Below are 13,452 nucleotides of genomic sequence, written 5' to 3'. Positions count from 1 at the left end.
GCTTGGTAAAAATATTGTTCATGTTCGTTTATTTAATAAATGAACCAAGCTCAAGACTAAGTTAGCTCAAATATTTAACTTGCCAAGCTCAAACATAATAAAGTTCTCATGAACAAAATTGTGAACATGAAGCTTGAATGGTGTATATATTATATTTTATGTTTATATGTATTAACGTTTAAATGTTTAAATATACAATATTCTTATATGGATGAGAGATTAGATTTTATAAGTTTGGACATAAGTTCATAAGATATCCAATTACTATTTGTAAATTATTGGTAATATAAATAATCCATTTTGTAATAATTCATATATAATTCTTAACAATACAATGTTATTGAATATAATTTTTATAAGCTCACAATAGGTAATCATTATATATAATTAACTTAAAAATAATAAAGTTCAAATATAATTTGGTTATTAATTATTAACATATATATATGTAAAGGGGTAACAAATTTTAGTTTTAGTGTTTATTATATATGAGAAAATAATAAGTGAATCAAGTAGCTAGGCTCATAAGCAAAATCGAGCTTGAAATCTTAAATATATAATCTCAGTTATTGATACACTCGAGCACAGCTTGTGTTCAATACAAATTAAATTAACAATTCTAAACTTTCAATACTTGGGTCAACTTGTTTACTACCCTAAGTAGAAGTATCATTCGTGCTCTAGGGCTCATTGGTATGATTTTGTTGTATCTTGTAATTAAACATATTCTTCAATTATAAATTGTCTGATATGATCAAATTGAATTGGTTGGTGCAAACACAAATTTTTCCCGCACTCCCAATAAAATTTAAATTATTTTTTTTTACAAAGAAAGCAGTGATAAAAAGACAAGAACATGTAAATATGTAATTAATAATTTATAAGAGTGGTTATTCTAGTCTCAATTGTAATTGACACATGGATAAGTAGGATATTTGAACTTAAATAGTTTTATTTCTGATAATTTTTTTTCAAGAAATGATCATAAAGGGTAGACCGAAAATGCACAGCTTTTGAAGGGAAAGAGCTTTCTCTTGACAAAATTTAGGCTGGATCTGTCCGAATCTTCTTCTTTTTCTTTCCTTTTTTTTAAAGGATTTTCTTCCCATTTAAGTCTCAAATAATTTATGGGCACACGACTGTAATTGATGGGCAATAAAAATGATAGTAATAGTATTTTCAAGTGGAAGGTGATTGCATACCAATCACTGATAAGTTACCAAATGCAAATTTTCAAACCCAACTTTTATGCGTTTGGTGCCCAAGAGATTGACAGGACTATGTAACATTTACACCATAAAAAGCTTTCAATATTTCATGAGCTAATATTGGCAATCTAAAGTTGGTAGTAATATATAGTTATATACTAATCTTTTGTATTCTATGTTGAGGTGCTGACGTGGTTGTCCTTATCCTTGAAAAAATCTTTTATGCACCAAATGTATAAAATGCATGCCTCACTAACATGTAGGTCTCACACATGTGAGACACATCACAGACATGAGACGCATATCTCACTGACATGTGAGTATCATGCCAATAAAATGTGTTTCAGTCTCATATGTCCGACACATGAAATACTTTTTCTATGCTCCTTAGCCAACATTCACCTAACAATTCCTTTGCTGGCATTGTTGGCCGCAATTGCAGGTTTTGATGAGCCAGATTCATCACGGTGGTTTGTGAAGTTTGCCATATTTATCATAAAGCTATTAAATGTGTAGACCCATTAGCAAGGGCTAAGATCTTCCAGAATTTTTGAGATAACTCTATCCCGAAAATTAAAATCCTATTTACCTATTTTGAAATGATAGATTAAATTTTACTGCATAATCAACATTATTAACAATCCTCTATTTGATATATATTAAATTATTGATGATGCGTTAAAATTCAATCTATTCTTTTTAAAATTAAAGGATAAGATTTTGAAAAGTCCTAATCTTGTTACCGAGACATGAATGCTGCTTGCCAGCCCGTAACACTTGATAATTTTAAATAGTACATACATAGAGCTTTTAAATTTTGGATTAAAAAAATATATTTGGCCTCTTAAAAATTGAAATTGGCAACAAAAAAAAATTCAAAAAATTAAAATAGTCATGTAGTTAGTTCATTCCTGTGACCGGTGTCTCCCCCAAAAACACAACAAAAAAATAAAATAAAATAATAATAATCAAATCTCATTAAAAACACAAAAAAAAAAAATCTCATTTAGGAAACAAATTCCTAAGTGCTACTATTGAGTACTGATTATAAAAAATATAGGCGAAACTACATTATTGGTCCCTGAAGTTTACCCTGTGTGTGCAATTGGTCCCTTAAGTTTGAAGCGAGCACAATTAGTTCCTTAAGTTTTAAAACTGAGTTGTATTGGTCCTTTTACTAACTGTTGTTAACAGTGTTACTTACATGGCTAACGGAACAATGACTTAGCATTGTTTTAATGATGTGGCATGTTTTTAATTAAAAAATTACAAACTAAATTTACATGTGAGAAAAAATATTCACGAGTGCCAAATTAAAAAAAGGAACTTTCTTTTCTTTTTTCTTTTTTTTTGACTGAAGTGATAAAAAAAAAAAAAAAAAAACTTTGGTACCCGTGAATATTTTTTAATTTGGTAAACAATAACATTACAATATTCATATTAGGTGGCGTTTGGTATGGGGTAATGTTTTAGGATTCCCAGAAATGTTTAAAGATTCCCATGTTTGGTTGCAAATTACACTAGGGAATCAGATGCTAGGGGAATCCTTAAACCCCTCTCAGTAGGAATGTGGATTCCCTTTAAAACAGGTGGGAATCCAGATTCCCAAACTTAAAAGAAATTGTATTTTTTATAAATTGACAATTTTAACCATTTTTCCTTATCATTTAAGCAATTAAGATAAATTATAAAACAAATTATCAATATCTTCTCTCTTGTCTTTATCTTTTCCCGCAAAAACAACATAAACAGGATAAATAACTCTGCTAATTGTTATTTTTGTATTATTCTTGTCATTTTGAAATGTTAGATCACAGTTTAATGAATGTGTTGCTAATTGATAGTTTATATAATGTTTTTTATCTATCTATTTAGAGTAATAGTTTATATATTTTTTCATTATTTATTTAAAGGAAGATTTTTTTTTAATGGGCTTGGTACTTCACATTCAAATCTAAGGACAAAATGGGAAAAACAAATAATTCATTTAAGATTCCTGGGAATACACCAAACATTATCATCTCACATTCCTAGGAATCTCCCAATGAAACCAAACATAGGAATAGCTACATTCCTAGGAATGTGATTCCTAAGAATCACATTCCTGGGAATCTAGATGCCAGGAGTAATGTGGATTCCCCGTACCAAACGCCACATAAAATAATAAGGATAAAAAATAGAAAACTAGATTTCCTCCAAAGCTTGCTCCTCGAGATGCTGCTGCATCGCCGATAATGATTGATGCCACCAAGTCGAGAAGCTTTCAGCGTTGCCTCCGACGATGCTGCCAAGCTGATAAGTTTCCGAGTTCAGACAACACCACTGAAGCAACCAAACACCATTTTAACAAACTAACTAACTCATGTCAGATCTACCAATTCTAAGCTTAGATTTAGCTCTAAAACCAATAGTTTTATCGACAACCACAACATGAAAATGGTATTAGTAGTACTGTCAACTCATCCCCTTGAATCATGTGGATCCCCTCCAAAACCAAAACTTACCAAGCTCTACAGATCGGTGAGGCAGCGACATTTAGAAAAATGAGTGAGGCATCCCAACCCCCTCAAACTTCACTTGTGAAGGCCAAGAACAAAGGCGGCTTGTTGGTGGGTGTTCGCCAAATTTGAGGGGAGAGTTTGAGAGAAATTCATTTTCTTTTTTTGACCAGATCTTTTGTTTCAAATTCAATTATTTTATTGAAGTTTATTATAAAATGGGTTTTTACTCCTTCTTTTTTTTCCCAATAAGAATAGTCATTAGCTAGCATTTCTTGTGCCTAGGATTGTTCCAACAGATTTTTCAAATTCAACTTTTTTTTTTTTTGACAGAATTGATAGGAAAAAAAAAAAGAACTTTGGTACCCGTGAATATTTACAGCAGATAAAAAGTTCATTTTTTTAATTTGATACCCATGAATATTTTCTCCCACATGTAAATTTAGTTTGTAATTTTTTAATTAAAAACATGTCACATCATTAAAAATATGCCAAGTCATTATTCCGTTAGCTATGTAAGTAACACCGTTAATAGCAGTTAGTAAAATGACCAATACAACTCAGTTTTAAAATTTAAGGGACTAATTATGCTCACTGCAAACTTGAGAGACCAATTGCGCACATGAGGTAAACTTCAGGGACCAATAGTGTAGTTTCGCCAAAAATATGAGTCCGTTCAAGAACAACTTATTTAGCTGAAACTAAAAACTTTTTACTGAAAGTATTGCAGATAAATATAAGAGTTAGCTGGAATAGTACAATAGAACCCATAAATAGTATCAAAAATTGTAATGAGACCCATGAATAGTTGCAAAAATAAATTGAATAGTAAAATAAATTGGCAAAAATAATTAATTCGAAACAGACATTGAAATCTGATAATTAGAAAAACAAATAACCGAAGCATGTATGTTCAAAGATGATGTCTACCTGACTTGACTCCGACGCCTATAATAACAGTGCGCCATGAATTTATTGGTTTGATTTTGTCTTAGAAAAAGCATGTAGATGAGCTAGAAGAAGGGAAACTTAGAGATGAGTACTGATACTGATTCAACTTAAAACAATTGCTTTTTTTAAACTACTGGTGCTAATGATGCCTCTTGAGTAGGGCTGAGATTAGCGTATGTTTTAAACTTTGAAAGGGGAGAAAAGCCCACCATCCCTCTCTATCTTCTCTTCTCTAAAATCTCCTTCATCTCTCCTCATCCCTGGATATCCAACATCAACCTTTACTGTGGCTTTGATCATGTTCTCAAGTTTCAGAGGCCATTCAGGTTACAAGCTATTCATCTTTATGAAACTTCCACTTCAATACATTTTAAGACTTTGTTTCAATCTGTATGTTAGATTGTGCGCCAATACACCTCACCAAAGGGCACAACTATCTACTATTTTGCATTTGCCAGAGAGCCCTTTAGCCTCTCTTAGAAATGGCTGTCTGGGATTTTCAAGGCAAATTCATCATTACAATATTTGATGGAAATTCACCAAAATCCTACGTCACATATGGTTATTAACCGAGATAACGTATGCAGTAAAAATCTTGAACATCCTACCAAGTGAAAGCCACCCTTCCACTAAACTATTAACAAAATCCTCAATGGGATGGGAATGTAGCTGTTATCTGCCATTCTTGCAACAATGCATACAAGAATTCAAATATCCCATGCATGCGAACAAACATCCACCCACCCAGAGACATAGGCGCACAAACACACAGATTTATAGTAAGACTATTTGTTTCTCACTTAACTACAAATTCATAAAACAGTTTCTCTCTGCTTAAACAATCCACTTGAGTTCATATAAACATTGGAATTAACATTTTTTTTTTTTCATTTGTTCCTTTTCTACATCGACTGACAGATGGTAATTGCTAATTCTAGATCCACAAAGTTACTGTGCCATGAAATAGAGTATACAGCAACACAAATCAATGACAGGAATTCAATTTGGCCCAAGCAACAGAATTGGCAGGTGAAAATCATAATTAATTTGACAAACCAGCTAAAAAATTCACCATCCTTCACCATGTTGTTGCAGAGCATTAACACATTCATCATGTTCTTGCTGAGCATCATAAACATTACATGTATTAAGTCCTGGCACATATATCAACCTAACCTTGCTTCTCTTCGTAGTACCTATAAGAAAGGCCAAAAGCAGATGAGAAAAACTGAGTATATGCTCACTAGTCAATAAAAGAGCATGCTGAAATAGTAGGTCTACACACATTTTAAACTTATATAGAAAACATTCTATTGAGTTCTACATATATAACCTATCCTTATAGAAGTTGATATAATCAAATATGCTGTAATTGTATCACACAAAATTTGGGGGATGAAGTAAACAGAAACAGAATTTTAATGTGAACTCCAAAAGCCCGTTTACAGCTCAGAAGCCCCTTGTAAAGAAGATAGAAAATGGCATCCAATAAAGAGATGTTAGAAATATTAAGTGGCATGACATGTAATGCAGTGGATGTGCCATTTTTTGCTTCTACCTTCTAAGTTCAAATATAGACCAGCTTTACATTACAAAATACCACTCGGGAGCTCAAGCCAGAAGAACACAACCCAATCTATGGCCGAATAGTAACTCAAAAATAAGCGCACATTGTTTGAGCAGAATTCAGAGCGATCACATGCTGATCTCCTTACTTATTTAGCTACTTTTACAGATCTAGCCATGTTGTTCAATGTTATTAGAAACTATGCTAAGGGCCATCATGCCTGCATTTCTTGTTCAGGCTGAACTGACATAGATTACATATATCAGCAGACCACAAAGAACATGGTAAAGAATGTCAGAGAACACTATCCAGTTTCACAATGAAGGCCCCCAGCAAGCCTAATATCATCATCTTCTAAATACATGCGGATATACTCCAGCACATGCCCAACTTTACCAAACTAAAAGTCTGTCTTTCTTTCTTTCTTTCTTTCTTTATTTGGACATCCAGTCGCCTCTCCTGGCTCCAACAATATGGCATCTTTAATCCAACTTAGTTTTGAGCCAACCAAGAACACCCTATCCCAATCTTTAACCAAAGAAATGGCAAATTACAGAGATGAATGATAAGTGACCTATGCAAAAAGGCAAAAAAAGAGCATCTCCCTGAGTCCCTGAGTAAAAATAGAAGAATCAAACAATTGGTATGTCACAATTTTCTTCGGTTCATTGTTCTGGGGGTTGGCTCTCAAATATTGATGATCTGGACCACTACACTCATTTTTTATATTACAACAAGTGAGCTATGGGGATTCGAAACTAGTTCTCCTCATAAGGGAGACCAGGTATCTACAAGACTCTAAGCTGAAACACTACACTCCTTAATCCACATAACAAGTGATATGATGAACCCTGAACAAGACTTACTTTTTCTTATAATTTTTCATGCATATCTAACTTTGGTAACTACAGTTTTTTGCCTCAAAAATATCACCTGACACATTCCTATGAAGGAAAGGTGGCATCTATGAACACCGTCTTCGTAACTTGGAAGCTGTAACTAGAATGAAATACAAAACAGAATGAAAAGTATCTAGGAGGTTGTAAATATCTTTCTGGGCGGATAATATAAAGTTCCAGGCAGCCGTAATCTCTTATGTATTAAATACAACCCTAGGCACATCATATGGCCCTTAGCAGCATTAAAAACCTCAAGGATAAAAGTAGGTATACTCAATAATTTTACAAGGAATTTTGAGACTCATTCATTCATTTGAAGTGACGTAACTAGAAAAAAATTGTTGGAAAATTAGAACTTGTATGCAACTAATGGTAGGTAGAATGAAAATTCAATGATCTAACGGTAGTCTAGTTGAGAAAGTAGCAAGGAATTTTCACTTTATAATTTCTCAGCATCTGCATGCAATTGCAAAGTGTTCTTGAGGTACAAAACATCTTGCAAGCATTCATCATCTCCCAAATTAAGCATATATATACGCAGAGGTTACATTAAGCAAACTGTAGTAGCAAACACATGCAAGTTTGAATCTATTGTGTGCTCCATGTTGAGACGAACAAGATGAGCGTTCAAACCCCACCAATCCCCTCCCCCTATTTACCAATAAAATAATAAATAAAAATAAAAAAACTGTAAACAGTTTTTGTTGCTTAGATTTATTATACAATGCCTGTAATCATTGTGACTTGAGACCTCTGGGTCCTAACCAGGCCTCTGCCATGTCTTTTACTTATGTAACTGCAATCAAATATATTTGAAAAGGAAATTAGTTGTCTTTACCTCCTCAGCAAATTTTATTAAAATGGTTGTTCGAGGCCTTTGCTGACCTTCCATGGGCACAAAATGAGCTGTTACAACAGCTGGAAAACCGGCACTATCCAAAACACCCTTCAAAGATAAAGAGAAAGCCTTAGAACCTCCAACATCTAGACTGTTAGTTGATAGGAACAAAGGCAATGAAGCACTTACTCTTACTATTCCAGCAACAAACGCCCCGCAGTTAAATGTCCCCATGTCTTTTGGAATTGAAATAAATCTACAACCCAATTTGGTGTATTAGCTGGACAATATTGTAAAAATCTATATATCCAGCTATTTGTAATATTAGCAATATAAAGTACTCCGGGAAATTTCTTACCTATTCACAAGGAGCTCCTTTTCACTGATCATGTACTCATCTTCATGTTCGGTGCCTTTCTCAAGTGAGTCAGCCACCTAATATGATGACAAAAGAGGAGCTGGTAAGATTATTGCTAAATTTGAGTATTTCATGGAGTTTAAGTTTTCTAGTCCAGACACAACAGAAATACACACTAGCATGAACAATTTCTGCACTGAATTGTGACTGAATTGTGTATTTGCAATGAAGATGGACGGATATCCAACAGAAATAGATCCCTGCATTTTCTGCTAAATCAATGAAGAAGCAAAGCCAAAATTTATATTGGCTCATGCAATATCATCATTTATATCATTCATGAAATCTAACTAGTGATTTTCATTGTCTAAATGTTCCACAGTCTTGAAGTAAACTGTTCAACAACATTGAGAGCACCAAATCTTCAAACAATATAATTGGAATTGACCCTCAAGCACAAGTAATGATGATTTTTTTTTATGAATAAGAAATAATGACGATAAGTTGATAACAACAAGAACAACATCCATAAATATATCATCATACTATTGAAAATTGTCAAATTGACGAGGAACAAAAATAATAACAGTGATTATCTAGTGTAGTTCCAAATTCTCACAAGCATCATCCACAATTACTTTAAAGGCTAAAAGAAGCTAACGCAAATACTGGATATGCATAATTTTATAATCACGTGCACCATTTTTCCCCTTATTGTAGTAGCAAGATTAAAACCAAAATCCTACTTACTCAAGAAGAGAAGTGTTAGAATTACGAATAATAAAAGATAAAATAAAATAATCCTCACACTGGATAGAGAATTTGTGTTTGTTTGGATACCGCTTATTTTGCTAAAAATGAAAACTTATTGCTGAAAACAATTTTTTTTTTTTAATCTGGGTTACTGTTCACATAAGAAAACACTGTTCACTTGCCTTAATGCACTATTCATGTAGTGCAAGAGGCGCCGGTCAAAAAAAAAAAAAAGAGGCAAAAACGCCGAACGTGGACGTGTATCCAAACATAGCCTTTGTCTAACTCATTGTTTGTACTACACAGCCACATTTCACAGTAAATATACCACATATACTATCCCTACAATAAGGAACCTCATTAAGACCAGCACTTTTGTTTTATCCATAATTTTTTTTTTTTTATAAGTAAGAAAGATATATATATATATATATATATATATATATATTTATAAGTAAAAAAATCTTATTAGAAGAGGTTGGGACTAGTGTGATGGCAAGTGCCTTCCACCAAATTGACAGGTAGTGGATTCAAACTTGGGAATCAGCCTCTCCAAAAAAAATAAATAAAATAAAATAAGTGGGGGCAAGGCTGCCTACCAATCACCTTTCCTAAACCCCACAAAAGTGAGAGCTTTGAGCATTAAGTACACAAAAAATAAAAAAATCTTATAAGATAAGGAAAAGAAAATACCACATATATATATATGTGAACAGGAACTTTTCAAAGCATAAAAATCACAAAGAAAGGAAACCAATAAAACCTACAAAAGATATTGAAGGAATGCCTCCTAGTGCATGCATTCAGTCGAGCAAAGACTGCAGGATATGCTCTATGATGACAAAAGTATGACACTCAACTCCCTCAAAAATCCCCTCAATTCTTTTATACCACAGAGTCTGACAAATAGAGACATGGCAACCGCACCTTAACTTCTCTATGGCACAGAAACCATACTTGGATAGGAAATCAATTAAATCTACAAGAGAAATTGAACGGATGCCTCCTAGCGCACGCGTTCAATCAAACAAAGACAGCAAAATATGCTCTTTTAGGACAAACTCACAAAAGTTGGATGCTCAAGTTCTCAACTCCAGCTCTATTTCAATTGGCTAGACCCAAGGAGCTCTTGATTCAGGATGCCAAAGATATGCACCTCTCGCTTCATTTCAATCATTCTTATAGGAGGAGGGAGTGTCATTAGAGCTATGAGTATTCATGGGCCAGGTTTTTGTTTGACCTATCACTTGAACTAATCACATTGTGTTCAAAAAATCAATGAACAATGTAGGGCAATGACCAAGTTATCAACCAAATAGAATCTTCTAGTTATCAATCAAATCTGACAGTTTAGTTGGTTTGGCCAGTCAACAATGACAACAAGGCAATTGATGGCAAGGGAGGGAGAGAAGGGGTTGGCCACTGTCAAATCCCAGCCTCATACAACAGATTTTGGCCTCCCTCAGACACAATCGGCATCATCCTACCTACAAATGGTGTTGTTGTTGTTAAAGAGAATCTTAGAGATCAGTCGTTTGGTCTTGTCACTTAAACATTTCTCAAATATCTGACCAATGATGATGGATTTTGTCATAATGAAGTCCAATGTCAACTGAAACAGCCAGCGAAATCTGTTTGGGTCAGTTGCACAGGTTGTTGAATAGCCCTCCTTTGAGCTTCTCTCTCTCTTTCTCAAAAAATAATCTAGTCTTAAAATTGGCCAACAATGACATAATGACATAGGTAACTAATTCAACCCTTCCAACCATTAAGTTATATCCTTAGTAATTAACTAGATGCCAAATTAACCATGACTATGCTCTCTCTCTCTCTCTCTCTCTCTCTGGACTGTATTACCCACAAAAATTTCAACAGATACACCAATAAAACAAGAACAAGTAAACAACAAAACTTTTCAAAAACAATTGTGCCATGTACAAATGAAATTTTATTCTATCACTACACTAAAACAGAACTGAGAAATTAAAACAAGTAAACAGCCAACCTGTAAGTTTATTGCCATGAAAATTTACTTTATTGAGAAAAGTTGTAGCCTTATGCTACAACCAATTTTGTAGCTAAACTTTGTCCTACTTAATCTATCCACCATATAAAGAAACATACCACTTTCATATTTGATGATGATTAAAGGCAAAGCTTTCGAGTCAAGCAGGCAATATGGACATAGCTTACAATAAGGCTCATATGATAATCTCATAATATTAAAGTAGTATGTAATTCATATAAAGAAGCACCTATCTATAAGAAAGAAAGGGAACTTAAATTTCCTTAGCTTTAGTTCATTCAAACACTTACCACCTATCTTAACATAAGCTTGTAGCAGGACACACAGAAACTGAGTGACATAAAAAATATTTGGAAAAAAAAAATCAATGTTATTGAGTAAGCATTAGAGTGCTGACAAACAGAATGCACTTACATATATCTTTAACATTTAACCATTAAATTATGGAAAAAAATATAAACAATAACAAAAACAACAGCATTCACCTTTCCAAATAACACCTTCCATACTGTGCTGTGTACAAACGAAAGAATGCCCAACAATCGTGTTTCCCTTCTGTTTCCCTGTGGTATCAAGAACAATATCCTTTATTATTGATGCTAACCTCATCAAAGAAGACATATATATATATATATCTCACACATAAACTAATGCATTATAAACCCCAACAATAATAGCCTACTTTGATTGATGATAAATCAATTCCAGTAAAATCAAAGTAATATACCAATAGAAATGCATTCAGAAAGACATCAATCCAAAGAAGAACTTTCAGTTGCATGCCATACCTTATCCCTATGGCAAAGAAGTTCCAAAACTCGAGCCCCAACAGCATAGCCTGCATCCTCCAGCCTGATCCATTTGAACAAGGCAAAATTTAATGAAAATTCAATGTAAGTAACTAGTATTAGGTTTTCCTAAGCTTCCAATCGTACAATTCCTACGGTTTTCCTTTCTTCTTTACACTCTTCTTTTTTCTTTTTTATTAGTGATTTTTTCATTGAAATAGTACAAAAAGGGGGTGCAACCCTAGCGCTAGGGAGGTATACAAAGGAAGAGCCAACAGAAAAGAAAAAAAATACTAAAAATTTCTTAAAAAATCCATGGCATCAAAGAATTCAAGCAAGTTTGAAGTATGAAAGGAATTAGACGCTTATAAGTCCACTAATACATCTTCAAAAATAAAAATTTCAACTTCAACAAAGGTAAATTCTTCTTCCCCTCGAAACAAAGTGGGTTCCGTTCTCTCCATGTGCACCACAATAAGCATAACATGATAGCCTTCCTGTTATCCCAATTGAATTTATTCCCAAATTTTATAAAATTCTTCTGCTTGCGCTTGGTCGAGAAACGGGCACATTAGTTTTTTCAACAATTCATCATTATCTAACCTAGTCAAAAATCAAAGAAATCTATATTTGCAACCAAAACAAAATAAAACAAAAACACCTTAGAAACTATTCATTTTCATCAATGTTTCTCAAAAACATGTTACAATGTAATAATGACTCCGAATCAAACACAGCACAAAATGCAAAATTAGTACAATATTCGAAGATTATAAAAACTAAGATCGAAACCTTCGTTCTAACTCGGCAATATTGTCCACCTGCGTCTGATTGTATTGCACAAGCTCCGAAAACAAGAACGCAAACGCACTCAAACTCACCTGCAACCAAACAAAAACAAAAAAAAAAAACCTCAATCTATAAAAGTAAAAAATGAAAAATACAGATAATCAAAAGAATATGTAAAAATTCGCTGTCTCTGCTTCGCTATGTAAATACTTTGAAAGGGTTTTGAGAGAGATCTAAGAGGAAATGGAAGTTGTAGAGCAGAGAAAGCAAAAACAAAATGAAATTCAAAATTTTGGCTTCATTTTCGGAATTATCTAAATAAACAAAAATGAGCAAAGTTGGAGAGAGAGAGAAACCTCTTGCTTGCCCTTGCTGAGAGGCTTGTCGAGAACGTTCGAGTACTGCTTGATCTTCCCAACTCCGATCATCTTTGTGTGTGTGTGTGTGTGTGTGTGTGTGTGTGAAGAGAGGACGTACAGCAGATCGAGAAAAGAAGCCTGTTTAACTAGAGTTGTGTAATGGTCACTCTTTTTTTTTCTATTTTCTTTTTTTTTTTAATGCTGCAATATATATGTTTTAAATTTTTTTTTTTTTTTGGTAATTTTGAAATTTGATACAGTAACATTTTTGATCACTAGCAATATTATGTTCTAAAATTGAATGTCATTAAAATTGAATACTCCCAAATTTGTTTATGATTTATTCTCAAAAAAAAAAAATTTGTTTATGATTTAATATAGATTCCCAATAAATTAGTAATGGTTTTTTTTTTTTTTT

The 13,452-nt window shown here is 33.2% G+C and overlaps 1 protein-coding gene across 1 annotated transcript; it reads right to left on the bottom strand.

Annotated features, from left to right (window-relative positions):
- Positions 1–5,480: 5,480 nt before the first annotated feature.
- Positions 5,481–13,207, bottom strand: LOC142622285 (uncharacterized). Its single transcript, XM_075795731.1, has 8 exons — positions 13,032–13,207; positions 12,679–12,767; positions 11,887–11,950; positions 11,584–11,661; positions 8,320–8,396; positions 8,151–8,217; positions 7,962–8,069; positions 5,481–5,853 (listed from the first exon to the last, which is right to left on the bottom strand). Exons 1-8 carry the CDS (start codon positions 13,101–13,103, stop codon positions 5,824–5,826), a joined length of 585 nt encoding a protein of 194 aa, XP_075651846.1. The 5' UTR covers positions 13,104–13,207; the 3' UTR covers positions 5,481–5,823.
- Between the last annotated feature and the right edge of the window lie 245 nt (positions 13,208–13,452).

This window comes from Castanea sativa, chromosome 1 (assembly GCF_040712315.1).
Source record: "Castanea sativa cultivar Marrone di Chiusa Pesio chromosome 1, ASM4071231v1".
NCBI lineage: Eukaryota > Viridiplantae > Streptophyta > Magnoliopsida > Fagales > Fagaceae > Castanea > Castanea sativa.
Note: the sequence above shows the minus strand (reverse complement) of the source record. Positions and strands in the feature narration are given on the sequence as shown.